The following is an 18,280-nucleotide window of genomic DNA, read 5'->3' on the forward strand; positions in this document are numbered from 1 at the left end:
TATTTTTCCATAGATCATTTATCTTTGTCTGGGAGAGGGTTGTCCTAAGATTTCGGTTTTTTCTTGTCATTGAATACAGATATTGGCCGTTACAGTGCAGGACGTTAAATTCCAGCCGACCGAATATTTTTGCCCTGGCTTGAAGTACCCATTGCTTCGTGAGCATTTCACTCGAGTCTTCATATCGATATGATAGCACAATACCGTCCGCCGTGTCCCAGTTCATTCCTAGAATACTGGTCTGGCTTGATCACGTAAGAACGGCACCTTGACGCGCATTTCAATTCTAATTTCTTCACTGTTTGATGTCCCTTTCCAAAGATTCATTGCAGCTCGGCGAAATTTTTTTTTTTTTTGCTTTTACGTACACGCCTTTTGCCTGGTTTATGATGTTCCAAGCATAACTTCATCAACGCAAACTTAACTACGTTTGCTGTCATTGCAATTGGTTTGGAGCCAACTTTATTTATGCCTGCAGTTGAGCGCTCGCGCGCCCCGGCGAGGGCGACTACGTCATCCTCGAAGTCGCCGTTACTCGGCGCGCGGGTCTCCGCTCGCCGTTGCCGGCTCGCTGGGTCCGTGCCTTGCGAGCGCCTAGAGGACCTGCTGGACGGCCCAGAGCTGATCGTCTCGGTCGTAGCTCTTCGCGGCTGCCTCGAGCCGCTGTGGGAGCGTTCTTGATTTTGCTTCCTCTGGATATTAAACGCAGTCCCACAAGATGTGCGTGTAGTCTGCAGTCTCCCTCCGGCAGACTCTGCAAATATCTGTCCGATATGTCTCGGGGTACATGCGATTCATCAATCTCGGGCTCGGTAGCGATGCGGTCTGGAGCTGTCTCAGTACTACCGCCTCCGCTCGACCCTCTCGGGTGCGGGGCGTGTCTCGGGCAAGGCGGTAGGCCTTCGTGATTTCATTGTAATCCGTCATGCGTTCCTTGGTTCCGAACCACGTCGGACGGTCTGTCGCCGGGGCGCAGTTGGTTTGCGCTCGCGCCGCTGCGTGTGCCGTCTCATTAAGGTTCTCATTGCGCTCCGACGCGTCGCCCGCGTGCGCCGCGAACCACTTGAGTCGTACTTTTCGTTCTTCTAGTTTGACCGCTTGCAGTACGCGCTCAGCCTCCCTGCAGATTTGGCCTTTGGCGAAGTTTCGAACCGCCTGTCTTGAGTCACTCAGCACCGTGTGGCAGTCTGCGTCGGCGATGGCCAGGGCGATGGCTCCCTTCTCCGCTTGTTCCGCTCCGGTGCTTCTCACGCTCGCTGCCATCCTCGTGGCGCCGGTTGACGCCTCTATGACCACCGCTGCGAAGGCGTTCCGTTGGTATTCGGCAGCGTCCACGTACCGCGCGTGTTCGTCGTTGGCATGCTGGTCGATGAGAGCCTTGGCCCTCGCCGCTCTTCTTCCCTTGTTGAACTCGGGATTCATGTTCTTCGGTATGAGGTCGATTCTGGTCTGGCGTCGGACCTCTTCGGGTACGGGGAGCTTCATCTCCACCTCGTTCGAGCGTCTCATTCCCAGATCGTCCAGTATCTTCCTCCCGGCTTTGGTCATGGACAGCCGCTCCAGTTGAGAGGTCCGTTGCGCTTCGGCTATTTCTTCGAGCGTATTGTGTATCCCGAGTTGGTAACAAGCGGGTCGTCCTCGTGGACTCGAACAGGCCCAGCGCCGTCTTGTACGCTTTTCTGATAAGCACGTCGATTGTTTCGATCGTGTTGCAGCCATCTGTGGTAGGCTGCAACGTACGCCACATGCCCGATGACGAAGGATTGGACGAGCCTACTTACGCTCTCCTCCCTCATGCCAGCCTTCCGGGAAGTGACTCGTTTGAGGAGTCGAATCGCATTGGCTGCTTTTGCTTTGAGACGGGTGATGGTTTCGCAGTTTCTTCCGTGCTTTTCGATGACCATGCCTAGGATCCTGATTTTGCCGACCTCGGGATTACGTTGCCGGATTTGGTAACGATTCTGATCTTTTTTCGTTCTCGCGTTGTCTGGTCTTGCCTCTGCTGTTTTTGTTAGGTGTATGAGAAGGTCCGATTTGCTCGTCGATCATCTTAGTTCGGTGCCTTAAAGCTGGCCTTCTATTGCGTCGACGGCGGCTTGCAGCGCGCCCTCGATGTGGGCGTCGCTGCCACCGGTCACCCATAGCGCGATATCGTCCGCGTAGATGGTGGGCCTGACGTCTTCGATGAGCCCGAGCTTTTTGGCCACTCCGATCATTCCCAGGTTGAACAGCATCGGCGAAATGACCGATCCCTGCGGTGTGCAGGTGCTCCCGAGCTTCTTGCGTCTGTAGGTCGCCTGCTCGTAGCTCGACGGTCCTGTCCGTGAGCAAGCCCTTGATGTAGTTGCAGGATCTTTCGCCCATGTTGAGCTTGGAGACTTGGGACAGAATCGCCGAGTGTTTCACCTTATCGAAGCCGCTCTGCAGGTCGAGCCCTAGGATTGCTTTGTTGTCGCGGGCGCTGCCGCCCTCATCGATTATTTGGTATTTGAGCTGCAGCATCGCGTCCTGCGTGCTGAGGTGCTGTCTGAAGCCGATCAAAGTGGCTGGGTACAGCCCTCGTTCCAGGCAATCTTGCCACCTGTTGAGCAGGACGTGCTCCAGCACCTTGCCCACGCAGGACGTGAGCGAGATGGGCCGAAGGTTATCCGTGTCCGGCGGCTTCCCCGGCTTGGGGATCAGGATGGTCTTGGCTGTCTTCCACAGCTTTGGCAGCGCGCCCGCTCTCCAGCACTTGTTGAAGTATTTTGCGAGGTTTTCAATCCAGCCATCATCGAGGTTCTTTAGCGCCTTGTTCGTGACGAGGTCCGGGCCGGCTGCCGACCGGCTGTTGAGGTCGTGCAGGGCCGCGCGTACCTCCTCGACGTCGATGTAACGATCGAGCTTCGCGTTCGGCAGGCCGCTGTACGGCGCGTGTTCGGTGGGTGTACTCGGCAGGTATTTGTCGTTAAAGCGCCTGGTGACTTCGTCGAGGCCGTGTGCTGAGACCGCCCGATGTATGAGCCTGGCGAGTATGTCCCTTTGGTGCGACTTGGTCTTGGTTTCGTCGAGCAGGTGCCGCAGCAGGTTCCACGTCTTCCCGCTGTGCATCTGCCCATCTGCCGCGCTGCAGATCTCGTTCCACTGTTGCGTGCAGAGAGCGCGGCAGTGATCTTCGATCGCTCGGTTCAGCTCCGCCACCTTCTTTCTCAGTCTGCGGTTAAGCCGTTGTTTCTTCCAGCGATCGAGTATCGACTGTTTGGCTTCGATGAGATGCGCAAGCCGGCTGTCTAATTTGTCGATCTCCGCGCTCGTTTCAATTTTTTTGGTCGCGTCGCGTACGCTCATGATGATTTCGGCCGTCCACGAGTCGATGTCTTCGATCTCGTCGTCACCGTCGCTCTTCTGGGTTCTGGCGTCTCGAAAGGCATCCCAGTCTATCCATCTGTGCGTTTTGATGCTGGTGTCGTTGTGTTCCGGTATGCAGATTTCCACGATGGTGTGGTCGCTGCCTCGGTTGGTCGCCGTGTTTCTCCAGGTGATCGCGCCCCGGATGTCGTTCTTGACGAACGTGAGGTCCGGAGTGGTGTCCCGGGACACGGAGTTACCAATTCCCGTCGGACGTGTCGGGTCCATGAAGTCGAGTTCTGTGGCGTCTTGGTACAGGTTGCGGCCCTTTGCTGTGTACTTGTTGTAGCCCCAGGCAGGGTTCATCGCGTTGAAGTCTCCGCACGCGATCAGCGTGTTGAGGCCCGCTGCAGTGCTGGCTCTGTGCAGTAATGTCTTGAATCTGTTTTCTCTGCGATGGGTTGCTGTAGACGTTGAGCAGAAATACGCTTCCTTTTCTCTTCTTGCCCGGGATGATTTCGGTGAGTGTGTGCTCAATCTTGATATTGATTTGCAGCTCGTGTTCGACGAACGTGAGTCCCTTCCTGACCAGGGTGCACAGGCCTCTGCCGTCGGGCGGTGCCTTGTGCACTCTGTAGCCGGGGAGCGACGGTGCGTCGGTTAGTGTTTCTTGTAGTAGTATAACGTCTGGCTTGCGCGCGGCATGTACGATGTGCTGTTGGATGACTGCCTTCTTCCTTCTGAAGCCACGACAGTTCCACTGCCACGCGGTTACACCTGCTACTGGTGTTGCGTTGGCGGCCATGATTGCGTTGGCGTGTACGGGGCTCCCTGGTTGAGTGGATGTGGCGTTAAGAGGGGCGCAAACGTCGGGTGGCTTAGCATCGGCTGTAGGTTCCTTTCGATGCAGGCGAATCTGTTCGTGTTCTCAGCTTGGTAGGTCTCCGTTGTTTTTCAATGCTGTCACTGCTGCGATGTTTCTCGTAATTAGCTGTTCGAGTTTCGTGAATGTCGCTTCGAATTTTGCTTCGAGGCTGTCGATGCGATCGTTTTCTGTTTGCGTGAGCGTGGCCTCGATGGCTCGCTTCTTCTGTGCCGGTTCCTCTATGGCTTTCTCCTGGATGTTCGTTATTTCCTCGGTCTTGCTTGTGCTTGGCGTGGGTCTCTGTAGTGGCTCGTTGTTGCATAGCAGCAACTGACGGATCTCGGCGATCTCTTTCGTGAGGTTATTGATGGTCACTCGCAACGCCGCGTTTTCTTGTCTTAGGGTCTCATTTGCCTCCCGCACCTTGTTCATATCATCTGTTCGTGGTTTCGGTGATTTTCTGCGCGTTCCTTATTTTATTTCCTTTCGCTGCGTCGACCCTGCTCACTCGTTCACGTGATGGTGACGTTTTCCTGTTGAAGCTTCTCTTGCAGCAGCTGCGGTCTCTGGATTTGGGAGTGCGGTTTTCCGATGGGGGCCTTTCGCGCATCCTGCGGCTTGTCGAGTGGCGGGAAATCGCTCTCCGACAGCAGCTGGCGTTCGGCCTGTAGGCGCTCCCATTGTAGCTTACGCACTACGTAGGGGATCTTGTATTTCGCTTTGCACATTCGGTCTCCGGTCGAGTGCTCGTCTCCGCACAACTTCCAAAATTCATTCACAGTGTAGGTACATCTGCATTCAAATTTCTTCCTGTCTGAAGATAATCATTAAGAACAGTCCTGATCTTAACCACGAGGCGTCAAATACGTTTAATTTTCTTGCTAGTCGATATTCTCGAATTTCTTGATGGCTCGATATGGTAGCTATTGTTCAGATTCTTCCGAGCACGCTCATTTTGCCATTCCAAGCGTGAAACATCTCGCATTGAACAGTTGTATTTTTATCTCGGTACTGAATTTGTCTAGTGCCTTCGAGATCGTCTTCCGATTGCTACTTAGTTGATTTCCACGTTAACTTGCTCTCTCCATCCTTCTGAACAGTCCTTGTGACTACATAGTCTACTTTATGCATTGTTTCTTTCTGAAGAGTTAAGCCAGTATTTTCTACCATTAAAGTTCAAAATGCAAGTTTCGTCAGTTTCTGCGACGTCCAGAACCATGGAGAGTTTCGCGTTTCGCAGTTGTCTTCTACACCACATACGTCAAGCACAATCCAGTCGGAAATTTTCTATCTTCCATTGTATCTTCGTTTGGTCTTTTCACTGGGTTTTACTCCTCACCTCCACTACTACTGGTAAGTGTCCTTTACACGGGACTTGTATTACGGCTGTTTCCTCTAGTGGTTAACAAATAAGCATTGCGTCGTTACAGGTTCTGCACTCCCGTTTTCAACTGCGGTCCACAAGCGTACCCAGCGTGCCCTAGCACGACTCTACGGTCTGCGCTCCAAAAGATTACTTCGGGCACCAGCATCACCTGTTCCATGAGCAACTGCTATTCCTTGTACATTCTCTCGCGGACGGCGTCCTGCTGGTAGACTGGACTTGCCTCCTCGCCCTGCACTACTACTGGTAAATGTCGTTTACGCGGGACTCGTATTACGACTGTCCTCCAGTGTTTAACAAATCACTGTGTCCTTAGAAGTTCTGCGGTCCACAAGCGTACACAGTGTGCCGTTACACGACTCTACGGTCTGCGCTCCAAAAGATTACTTCGGCCACGAGCATCACCTGTTCCGGGAGAGACTACTACTGCTTCTACATTCCCTCGCCAGTGGCGTCCTGCTGGCAGACTGGACTTGCCTCCTCGCCCTGCACTACTACTGGTAAATGTCGTTTACACGGGACTCGTATAACGGCTGTGTCCTCCAGTGGTTAACAAATAAGCATTGTGTCGTTACAGGTTTTGCACTCCTGCTTTCAACTGCGGTCCACAAGCGTACACAGCGTGCCCTTACACGACTCTACGGTCTGCGCTCCAAAAGATTACTTCGGCCACGAGCATCACCTGTTCCGGGAGCGACTACTACTGGTTCTACATTCCCTCGCCAGTGGCATCCTGCTGGCAGACTGGACTTGCCTCCTCGACCTGCACTGCTACTGGTAAATGTCGTTTACACGGGACTCGTATAACGGCTGTGTCCTCCAGTGGTTAACAAATAAGCATTGTGTCGTTACAGGTTTTGCACTCCTGCTTTCAACTGCGGTCCACAAGCGTACACAGCGTGCCCTTACACGACTCTACGGGCTGCGCTTCAAAAGATTACTTCGGCCACGAGCATCACCTGTTCCGGGAGCGACTACTACTGGTTCTACATTCCCTCGCCAGTGGCGTCCTGCTGGCAGACTGGACTTGCCTCCTCGACCTGCACTGCTACTGGTAAATGTCGTTTACACGGGACTCGTATAACGGCTGTGTCCTCCAGTGGTTAACAAATAAGCATTGTGTCATTACAGGTTTTGCACTCCTGCTTTCAACTGCGGTCCACAAGCGTACACAGCGTGCCCTTACACGACTCTACGGTCTGCGCTCCAAAAGATTACTTCGGCCACGAGCATCACCTGTTCCGGGAGCGACTACTACTGGTTCTACATTCCCTCGCCAGTGGCGTCCTGCTGGCAGACTGGACTTGCCTCCTCGACCTGCACTGCTACTGGTAAATGTCGTTTACACGGGACTCGTATAACGGCTGTGTCCTCCAGTGGTTAACAAATAAGCATTGTGTCGTTACAGGTTTTGCACTCCTGCTTTCAACTGCGGTCCACAAGCGTACACAGCGTGCCCTTACACGACTCTACGGGCTGCGCTTCAAAAGGTTACGTCGGCCGCGAGCATCTCCTGTTCCGGGAGCGACTACTACTGCTTCTACATTCCCTCGCCAGTGGCGTCCTGCTGGCAGACTGGACTTGCCTCCTCGCCCTGCACTGCTACTGGTAAATGTCGTTTACACGGGACTCGTATAACGGCTGTGTCCTCCAGTGGTTAACAAATAAGCATTGTGTCGTTACAGGTTTTGCACTCCTGTTTTCGACTCCGGTGGGTGCCTAGCACGCTCCTGCACATCGACTCTCCGTTCTGGGCTCCAAAAGAGATTACTTCGGGCACCAGCATCACCCGTTCCATGAGCGACTGCTATTGCTTCTACGTTCTCTCGCCGACGGCGTCCTGCTGGCAGACTGGACTTAGCATGGCGCCCTTCCACCTAATTGTGGTAAGTATCGCGTATACACGACTCTACTGCGATTGCGTGTTTTACGAATGACCAACACACAGGGCTTGTTAATTTCAGGTTCCCAGTTTCTGCTGTCGCTTCTGGCGCAAGAGAAATATTCCAGCACGCTCATTTACAAGAATATTCCTGGCCTTGCCTCCCGAGCAACCATCTTCAGCCCGATCGTCCTGCCGCGTGCTCTATACAACAAGCTTCCTAATGAACTCGTGAACGCGTCGCACGCCTCTGTCTTGGCGCTGTCCTGCACTGTGTTGACGGCGTGTTCATCCTCTGAAGGACTTCGTGTCGTCACCATCCCGCGACCGTCCATCGGATCTGCTCCTACAGTTCGCTGTTGCCTTTTTCCGCAAGCATATTTAATAAGGTCATTGTAGCAAGCTTTTCTGCTTTGGAAGAGTGGTACGTTGCTCGGCGAATGGATGCCGATTCTAGGAATCGGGTTAATACGAAGCAGAACATAAAGGTCTGGTTACGTGGACACCACTCGGTCCTTAATAAGGACTGTCAATGTTTTCATCAGCCGATCTGTAAATTTTGGATGGCAAGAGTAATGGACATTCATTGACATTGTGCACTATTGTAGTAGCACGTTCGTGTGTGTGTGTGTGTGTGTGTGTGTGTGTGTGTGTGTGTGTGTGTGTGTGTGTGTGTGTGTGTGTGTGTGTGTGTGTGTGTGTGTGTGTGTGTGTGTGTGTGTGTGTGTGTGTGTGTGTGTGTGCGTGAGACCTACTGTGCTCCATTTTTATGTTTCGGTCGAGAACGTATGACATGAGCTCCACTGCTACTTGGCGCATTTCGCATTTTTCATGTTTTTGCTAGTAGCATTTCCAGCGTCACAGTTGCTTCACTTTTCCCGGTTCATTCCTGTTGAAAGGTTCCTGGTTTGATGGTTTACTGTCGTCTATCGACATCCGCTTTTGGATTGGTCGAACCGCTGGTTTCTTTGGCTTTAGTCCTTGGGTTGACCTCTGTGCTCATTTCAGCATTCATCGGATTTGTTCTGGAGTCTTTCTCTTGCCATAAACGAGGTCTTCACACATACTAGTTTCTTCCACGTCACTTATCACCGACTCGAAAAGGTCAACATGCCACTGCAAAAGGACGCAATGTCAATGAATGGGAAAGGGGAGGGTGGTTACTCTCGCCAACAAAAATTTCCTGATTTGTTCATGATAATGATGTCAATTTTAAAGACTTATTGGGGGTAAATGTCACCGGGCTCGCTGTTTCTAGTTTTTTTTTGTCCTTGGCTCATCAAATACTGTTATGGATCTACATGGTCCAACTTGTGTATTACCTGTCGTTTGTTTACCGGACAGTGCTACCCGCTGTCACCGCTTGTTGACCATATATACTGCGCAGTAGTTTGATATTTTGTGTACACAACTATCGCGTACTCTGCGAGATCGGTAGGAATACTGAAGGGCCGTGGCACCCTTCAGGCGGCTGTGCCGTCATTGCCTGCTGACTGTAGTTCAGATTACGCACACTAGTGTACTTTAATCCCGAAATTGCACCTCGTGAGCCACTGTCACAGCTGCTTCGAAGGGGCTACATGTACTCCCCTTACGCCAAGTCGTGTGTGAACACGTCTAGACAACTGACGAGCACGCTCAAAGAAATCTTCATAAAATGTCCGCTTTACTTGTAATTTTAGTGTTGAAGTGAATTAAGTTTACCAGAGTTTCGCCACGGAATTCTTTTCTGTACGCTGTTAGTCTCCATTGCTCTTCGAATGCATCTCAATGAGTTTGCGTTGAATAGTGTTTGAATTTGCACATGCTACAGCTATTGTCCTAATCTCGATATAAGGAAGCACACTTGATGTATTACGAATTACTTTCATTGTTGTCAACCTGTAATAACCTTACTTCTGCATCGCTTCATAACAAAAATGAGCACTGTCCTTGGCAAATGGTTACGTGTGCCGCATTACTCTTCCTATTTTTTTTCGCTGCTTTCATCCGCTGTGATTTTATAAAGTCGGGCAACCACGCATGCGCGATTGTGCTCATTCGAATGTATTTTTCTTAAAGGGAGTCGATGTGGACTGTTTAAACATTATATAAACCTCCCAACGCTTGTTTCGTGCCGAGAAAACACTTAGTTTACGAGAAAATTGCATCTGAAGGGCCTGAATACCTGTTTCGAAATTCGAGTCTCCCGCCACCGAACCCGTGGAGTGGTGACGTTGCATACGCCATCGCCACCCTTTCCTGCCGTCGGGGAGTAAAATGGCGCCCGAAAGACGGCGGTACCGAGCCAAGACAGATAGGCGAATTCGCCGCTGCAGCTGCTGCTTGGTCAAGTGGCGTAGACCGTTCGGGCATCACGCGACATCACATGCAAGCTGAATTCTAAGCTACTTGCAGTTTGTGCGCGTATCGCATTCCGGCAAAAACCAGCGCAGCACAACGCGATAACTAATGAAGCGCGAAGGCGTGGGCGGCACGGAGTGGAGCGAAAACGTCGTGTTTCGACCGACCGCGTCGTTGTCAGGGTTATGTCAATTAGCTTCTATTTTTTTTGAAAAGTGAAATAGAACAGGAGAAGCAGGATTTTATTTCGTCTTGTAATACAATGAAAGGACATCTTGTGCAAAGAATGGTTGAGTACTAGTGACATAATTCAACTGACGAGTGCTTTCGTCATCGGGCAACTCTACTCGAGTCTCTCATCATGTCCGGCATTTACCTCAATTTCTCAATTAAGGCCATGTTCGCGATAATATTCACGCCTTCGATATTCCCGAACCCTAATATATCACTTTATAGCTCGACTTAATATTTGCCTTTAGTGTCCCTTTAACCTCGAACATACACACAGCGCAATGTCTCCTTACCGTAGGAATTGTCTTTTCATTTTGCATCTTCAGTTACACGACAGTCATGCAATTGCGCCACACGAGGCTCGCAGTCGGTTCACGATACGACCAGTGTGGAGATTTGGACTCCTTGATATGCATCCACCGTGGTTGTTTAGAGGCTATGGTGTTGGGCTGCTAAGCACGAGGTCGCGCTATCGAATCCCGGGCACGGCGGCCGCATTTCGATGGCGCCGGAATGCGAAAACACCCGTGTACTGCGATTTAGGTGTACAATAATGAACCCCAGGTGGTCCAAATTTCCCGAGTCTCCCACTGTGGCGCTCATCAACAGATCGTGGTTTTCGCACGTAAAACAATTTTTGTTAACGTGTCATCTTGGAGGCTTTTCCTTGTTTTTGTATAATGCAACTGTTACGTGGACGCAGAGAAAAGACACACCCACACAGCACTCAATGGTTCACAAGACAGCGAGCACGAAATAGCTGCACATTGAGGTCATGATATTGGAGAATGTGACGTGGTACATATAGATCGTCGTCTAGAAATGTGTTGTAGTCCCTTCCGTACGTTTCCCATCTAACTGGGAAAGTTCGCATACTTAAGCGCTTTCTTGTTTACTGAAAAAAAAAATACTGGAAGCGTTTTTTTTTTTACATCTCCCAGTGAAGGCTCTCTCCAAAGCTTACCCATTTCGTAGTTTTACAGCTTGAAGCTATTTCAGCTTTAATGTATGCAAAGAAGTCTGTTTCTGCGCCTTGACTTGTGCTGTTATTTTCGGTTTATTGATCTAAGAAAACTGTCGTCCGTTTCACATTTTCATACGTTGAAGTATCGTGAAGCTGAGAAATTATCTGTGCTATGTAAATCGAAGTATGTATTTGACTTGTATTCCTGTACAAATGCATAAATGTATGTTAATGCACTGTACATATGCTCCTGTTTGAAAAATTTGGGATTAAGTCCAGTTATGTAGCATTGAATCGCTTTTATTTCGGTTTACTTAAGTCTTGTTTTGCGCTGGTTGTACTCGGCATGCATTGCATTAAACTGCACCTTGCAAATGATCTGTCAAAATAAAACTTCATTCTTGTTACCCGTCTCACTGACTCCATCTAGTGCAACGACTGTGCTGTGCCCGCCAACTGTAATGGCACATGCGCTGTCTGCAACTGGTCGAGCAACACCGACTGAATAGGAACATCACTGGGAGCCATTCAGAGTATAGGAAGACTGGCTTTCTAGGAACTCTTCGTTCTCCACCTTTCCGTTGCGTTGCTACCAAAGACAGGATGCTGGCGTTTCAGGGCATTAACATCCCGAATTTAAAAAGAAATGTAATGTGGCGCAAGTGATAGAGATCGAAACGTTGGTAATGCGTATGCCTTTAATGGACGTCAAAACCCGGTCACTATAGCACTCTAAATCAGTTAAGCCGTCGCAGTAGCGGCTGTAAGCTTCTGCTGCTCAGCTCTAGGTCAAGGGTTCGGCCGCAGCGGTAGCATGTCGATAACGGAAAACACTCGTGTACTTAATTTCAGATGCAGCTCACAGAGACCTGCTGAAACTAAGGCTTTCTGATAGCTTTGTGTAGGTTTTTTTTTACATGCCTGGGAACTGCAGTAAGTCATACTTTACTAGTATATCTAATACGATTGGAGCAGTATTCATATCTAACAAGAAATGCAGCTGGTAATTGGCGCTGTACAATGTTTATGGCCCAGGAGCAGCCAGGTAGCGTGTGTTTCACGTATAGCCAATATAAATGCGTAACCTGCCAACATTCATCACACCATAGCCTTGTCAATTTACACCCATAAAATTAGGTTGTAAAATAGGACTGGGGTGTCCCAAGGGTGTTCCTTTATGGAACACGCTTTTGTGCAAGAAAAAGGGAGTTTCATGGGTGTTTACAAAAGGGAAAAAACCGAAACACCCCTATTGCACTCATAAGGGTGTGAAAATTTTAGAGTATACAGTATATTCGCACTTACTCAGGTTGGAGTGATAAGAACATGATCTAGAAGAGAACGTTTCCGCGGAGAGACCATAATTTCAAGAATTTGTGATGCCTTGTGTCTCAAAACTAGTTCCATTTACTCGCTATATTATGTGTCATAAAACAGCCTATCTAATGTCACCGCTCTAATAACAGCCTCTCTAATATTACCACTGTGACTTTCTAATACGCAGCTCGCACAGGTAATGTCTGTCACGTGTTTGTAAACATCTCTAAATACATGTAAAAGGGGAATTCGTCTATCGCGGCAACAACTGCCTCAAATTTGACGGGGTTTGTTGCATTTAAAGGAAAGACTTAAAATCTAGTGACTGCTTGTTTCGAATTTTTGGTTTAGGTCGTCAAACTTTTATTAAAAATTCGCCGAAATCGCAAATTTTCAGAAAACGAAACTATGTAGTTTACAACTCCGTAACTCGGCAAGAAAGAATGATATCGCAATTCAGTGAATTGTATCTGATAGCACATGTAACGCGGACAAATTTGACATCTTGCACATTAATCTCAAGAAATTTCTTAATCTGTAATTACAACTTTTGCAGAACCCTCGTAAACAACGTAACATATTCACTTAAGATGTAAAATGACATGAAATTTGTCCGCTTAGAACGGTCTACTGGATGCCTTTTTCAGAACCGCGATATATGTTATTGATGCTGAGCTATTAGTTTGAAAACATCGTGCTTCTATTTTTTCAAACTTCTGAATTTTTAAAACCTTTTTACCAAATTCAAGCCCTATATCGAAATTCCGCTTCCTACAGTCACTAGAACTTAACTTTCTCTCTCAAATGCAACACATTTCATTAAAATCTATGCAAGGGTTATCTCAGAAAAACGTTTTTGCGTTTTTACATGTATTTGAATAGGCCGCGTCGGAGTTGGGCCCGAGCTAAAGCTTCCTCTTAACACCAAGCTAAAGCTTCCTCTTAACACCAAGAACTGTATAACGCCTTGCAAACACGCAGAGATGCGCAGTCTCCTGGCGTGCCAATTTCCCCCGAAGTATTTTTCACTGTCAACGTGCCGTGGATTTGCGCATGCAAAGTCATGTCTTGTGCGTTTCACGTCATTTGTCTGGAGCCTACAGTGCACACTCGCCGAACTCCTTTCGAGACACCTACAAGTATTTCTAAGCAACTGAATAACTTCTCCCGACGCGTCGCCACGCTTACGCAGACGACGCAGGCTATGTTATAGCGTCGTCCGTCAGGCGTCTTCCCACAGGCTGTCCTCCCACTATTTTGCATATCACGATCGCGATACGCGCGAGGTGACCCGGGACGGATATTTCAGCAACGCAGTCTCGCAGCCGCTTCTTATTCGCTTGCCCACGACACCCGCGAAGGAGAGCAAGCGGCAAGAGAGCCGAAACGTCCGCTTCATCAATGTGAGCCACAGCGCGAGCTACTGGGCGCGTGGGCTTGTTCACGCGTGCTGCGGTGAATGAAATTGAGATGCCACCATAGAGTAGGCGAGATTAAGACAATCGCGAAGGAGTTAATGTTCAGGCCGCCCCGGTACGATATTTTAAAATTATTTGTTCGCATCAATCCAGTCCTCAGAAACTGCTGTAGCCGTACACAATGAGCTGAGCTACTCTAGCTAACTCTTCGTGTATTTCTTCCTTTCTTTCTTTCTTTCTTTCTTTCTTTCTTTCCTTCTTTCTTTCTTTATTCTATCACAAATGCCCCTGTATTTGGGTGTTACCTGACGGGTGGGCTTTTAGAAGCAATGGATGATTTCTTCGATGTATTTCTTGAAATCATCGGGACTGGAGTGGTGCACGGCGTCGGCGGGTAAGTGCTTCCAGTCGATTGCTGTTGTGACAACGGACTTTGCGAGCGCAGCCGTGTGCGCAGGTGGGAGATGCACTGCTCCGAGTTGAATTTCATACAACTGGGGAGATAATGCGGCTGTCGAAATTTACGAACGGTGACGGGCATGTCACTCGAAGTGCTACTTCGTGGTCTACAGGGGAATTTAGAGAGGAGTAATTATTTGGGATACGTTCTCATCCCCCCGTCAGCAGCGAGACTGACTGGACAGCCTGGCTCAGTTCCGGGGACGTCGACCGACAGCTTGAACTTGTGGACTGGGCGGAGAAGGCCAAGCAGGCCCAGGGCCTTACTCGAGCCCGATCCCTCAGCCACGTCCCGCATTTACCCTTCCCCCTTTCAATAAAGTTTACCACCACCACCATCGGCAACGACACTTCCGTGCTGCTTGAAAGGTCAGTATGTTTCTTGTGTCTAGGTTAGGTGATGTGTCTGAGTTAGTGCATGTGAAAGTGCGTTAAAGACTCACTATAAAACTTGGTGCTGGGCTAGTTGGTGATGCATTCTTTAAAACTGATGGTAGCGCTAAAAAGGACGGACACACGATGAAAAGACACGACGTCGAGGAAACGCGTTTCCTCGTCGTCGTGTCGTCTTTTCATCGTGTGTCCGTCCTTTTTAGTGCTACCATCAGTTTTAAAGTATAGACTCACGTTTTCTCTCTCTCTCTCTCATTCATTCGCCATTCCCCTACCCACGTGTAGTGTAGCAAACTGAACTCAGTCTGGTTAACCTCTCTGCCCTTCCTCCTTCCCTTTCTCTCTCTCTCTCTCGTGTCTAACTACGAAAGTGTTCATTGACAAAAAGAATTATTACTTTCCCTTGTAACTATTTCTATGTTTGTCTCCTTTCATGTAGAGTAGGCAGGCGTTGCAAGTGACCCTTCCGGTGGCAGTTGCCAGCACTCTCCTCGCTTTCCCTTTCCGGCGATGTGTATATATGTTTTCAAAGCAAATAACCAGTAACCCCCTTCTAAGCAATACGCCACAAGTCGGAAACCAGGGCTAGGATACCAAATTGGGGCTAATTTGGCTGTTAGAATGAACGACGATCAAAGCACGGCTGAAAACGAGATTAGCTTTGAAGCCAGGTACTTAATGTAAAAAAAGAAAGCTTTCTTTAAATTTATTGGAGGAAGACAAAGAAGTGGAACGTCCATAGCTACCGCTGTGGTTGCTCAGTGGCTATGGTGTTGGGCTGCTGAGCACGAGGTCGCGGCATCAAATCCCGGCCACGGCGGCCGCATTTCGATGGGGGCGAAATGCGAAAACACCCGTGTGCTTAGATTTAGGTGCACGTTAAAAACCCCAGGTGGTCGAAATTTCCGGAGCCCCCCACTACGGCGTTCCTCATAATCAGAAAGTGGTTTTGGCACGTAAAACCCTATAATTTTTTTAACGTCCATAGCTTATGTTCACATCGGCTCTGTCTTCTTGAAATGTTTCCGCCGCGATTTTCTTTGAATACCAGCCCGTATTTTTTACCATTGTACTTACAGAGTCCGTGAGACCACTAGGACTCTGGCCAGCGCTGAATAGGCCCGAACTAAAGCTTTTAACACTTTCGCTGTTAAAAAAAAAGGGGGGGGGGAATAAACCTTGATGTTAAATTATAGGGGCCCTGTACGCGTAATATATTAGTATACCTAGAGGGAAATCTGGCGCTGCGATCGTTCAACCATCATGAGAACGATGGGAAGTACAGGCTTCGGATTGGCATTCTATTGACTGGCGAACTAGTCTACAAGTATTTTTTGGCAGTTTTGGTTTCGCTCCAAGCGCAATTGCTATAACCTGCAGTGGGACAGTGCAACGCAAAGCTCTCTGCCTTTGTTATGTTGATCGAAGTGGCGATAGCGCGCTGGGCCAGCGACTGAGACGATGTTTGTGTCGCGGTGTGGTGTTGAAGCCCTAAAGAGAAAGCGACGGAATCGTAAACGTTGAAAGAACATGTTTTGAGCGTTTGGACCTTGGTTTGTTCAGTGTGTTAGGTTGGCGCTGTAGCGTTACGTGCTTTATGAAACTTCAGAGCAGGAAAAAGAAGGCACTACTGATACAAGACATACACAGTTGTACTTCTAGTTGCTTGCCAATCAAATTGAGGGCTTCATTATGCATTGCTCGTTTATGTGCTAATTGAAATGCGTGTTTTAGGGCTTTGAGAACACAAACTTACTTGTGGTAGGAAAGTTTGCTGCTTCCTGGCTGTAGTCTAGTGTCGCAAAATGGGTAAGTGCAAAGCCACGCCATAACGCTTCGGAAGCGGTACGTCAATATAATATATGATGAAGCATACTCGTAGGAGGCCGCAAGCATCCTAGCTAGCACTGCAGCAGATTTGCTTAAAATACTTGAAGACGTTCAGCAATAGTGATAGCCGACGCAGCCTTTCGAAAGGGCGAAATAGTTTGAAGTGCCTGTCATCTGCGAGAAAAGTCAGGCGTTTGCAGCGAGCAGGCGTCGTAGCAGACGACACTTGTAGCATTTCGCTCCAGGGCGCAACACTTTCTCACAATAAAATAAATTTATTTCCATAAATACTATATAAATACTATATAGTATTTTTATATAAGTACATGCACGGTTGTTATTGCTGTTGCAAAAATAAATAAATAGTTATTCTCTGGCGTTAAATCGAGAACAGAATCGCACGAGAATGCATACCCTGGTGTGTCCTGGTGATAAACCATAGTAAAACATCCTTCCATCTCAAAGTCATACAAAGTTTATGTAGCGTGTTGTACATTAGGTAATATACTGCAGAAATAAAATTAGAATTTACGCGATATTATTTGAGTATAGCTTTGTTTACTACGCCGCAAGCAAACACCACTAGTCTAAAGATTGAAGTCAATCTGAAGCCTGTACTTCCCATCATTCCCATGTAGGTTGAGGCCATGAGGCATAGAGTTTTTCACTACGTTACCATTATAGTGTAGACGTAGGCGCCTACATATATATATGTAGGCGCTACGTTTGCCACACAGCAATTGACCAAACTGGCGGTAGCACGATCGAGGCGCAGCAGAATACATGTAGCGCTGAGTCATATCGAGTTGAGGCACACTCTGAACTCACTTTTAAGGGCATCCCGAGCGGGTTTTCGTTTATTACGCCGCCGTTACCCCGAGTTGTGCCGCCGCGCTCCAGCTGTTGCATTTCATGTAGGGCTACTGACAGAATGCGGTTTCCAGGTGGCACGATGGCCTCGACTGAAATTAACGCACACGACACCAAAGATTGAGTAGGCCTGAAAATATTTTATTTGCATTTTACAAGTATAACAAAGAGCACACGTCTACGCATCCACACAAACGCGGTTACATAGTCAAGAACATAGTCAAGAAATGGCTCATTAATAAGGGTAGCACAAGCGCACAAGAAAGAAGACCTAAGCTACAAAACGTACGGTCTGCTGCTAAGTATAATAATTTCCCTGTCACCGCGTGTCACTTTTGTACAGCATCTTTACAGCACTGCCAGGCCGGGTAGTTTGGCGGACAGAACGCAACAGCTTACGGCCGTCAGCTGCCTCTTCCTTACGGGTGTCATAATTATCCTAATCTCCGCATCAACGTCGTGCAAGTCCGCAAACAGGCATCTGTATCTAAACCATATGTGCCAGCTTAATACATGTGTGTAAAATTATGATAACCACTGCGTCTTATCAAACGTACTGGTTTTGCAAATGCGCATTACAGCTGACGGAACGACATACTGTAAGTGAAGCACAAGAGAACAAGGACAAAAGGAGGGTACAACACTTGAAGAAGAAATGAAGAATTAGTAGGCGTACACCAAACAAGCGATGACGGAGAACACACAATGATGCATCGGGTGTTCTGCGACATCGGTTTGCGTACTTACGGTGTTATGGAGATCAACGGCATAAAAACGTACCTTCAAGCGTACTCCCTCAACCTCCACCGCATTCATTATGACAATCAACGTCCAAAACGAAATGAGGCACTATTTTTTGCCAAGAGTAGACCTCTTTACAGCAAGTCTATGTAATGACTCGCAGACGAAACCAGCATGCTTTCGAAAATGTTTTACCGCCGTAGTATTCGAACGCCAACGGCCAGGAAACACATCGATACCAATAGGCTGTCGGCTG

General features: G+C 48.6%; 1 protein-coding gene and 1 long non-coding RNA gene across 2 annotated transcripts; both read left to right on the plus strand.

The window, feature by feature from the left end:
• The first annotated feature begins 5,826 nt into the window (after positions 1-5,826).
• LOC142574498 (uncharacterized) lies at positions 5,827-7,237 on the plus strand. Its single transcript, XM_075683561.1, has 6 exons — positions 5,827-5,857; positions 5,896-6,076; positions 6,154-6,353; positions 6,431-6,630; positions 6,708-6,907; positions 6,985-7,237. The coding sequence occupies exons 1-6, from the start codon at positions 5,827-5,829 to the stop codon at positions 7,235-7,237; spliced, it is 1,065 nt and encodes a 354-aa protein (XP_075539676.1).
• A 40-nt stretch (positions 7,238-7,277) lies between these two features.
• On the plus strand, positions 7,278-11,409 carry LOC142575492 (uncharacterized). The gene is made up of 2 exons (XR_012826655.1): positions 7,278-7,462; positions 7,541-11,409. It is a non-coding gene; the product is annotated as an uncharacterized LOC142575492 (long non-coding RNA).
• The last annotated feature ends 6,871 nt before the right edge of the window (positions 11,410-18,280 follow it).

Source organism: Dermacentor variabilis, chromosome 3, assembly GCF_050947875.1.
Source record: "Dermacentor variabilis isolate Ectoservices chromosome 3, ASM5094787v1, whole genome shotgun sequence".
Lineage (NCBI taxonomy): Eukaryota > Metazoa > Arthropoda > Arachnida > Ixodida > Ixodidae > Dermacentor > Dermacentor variabilis.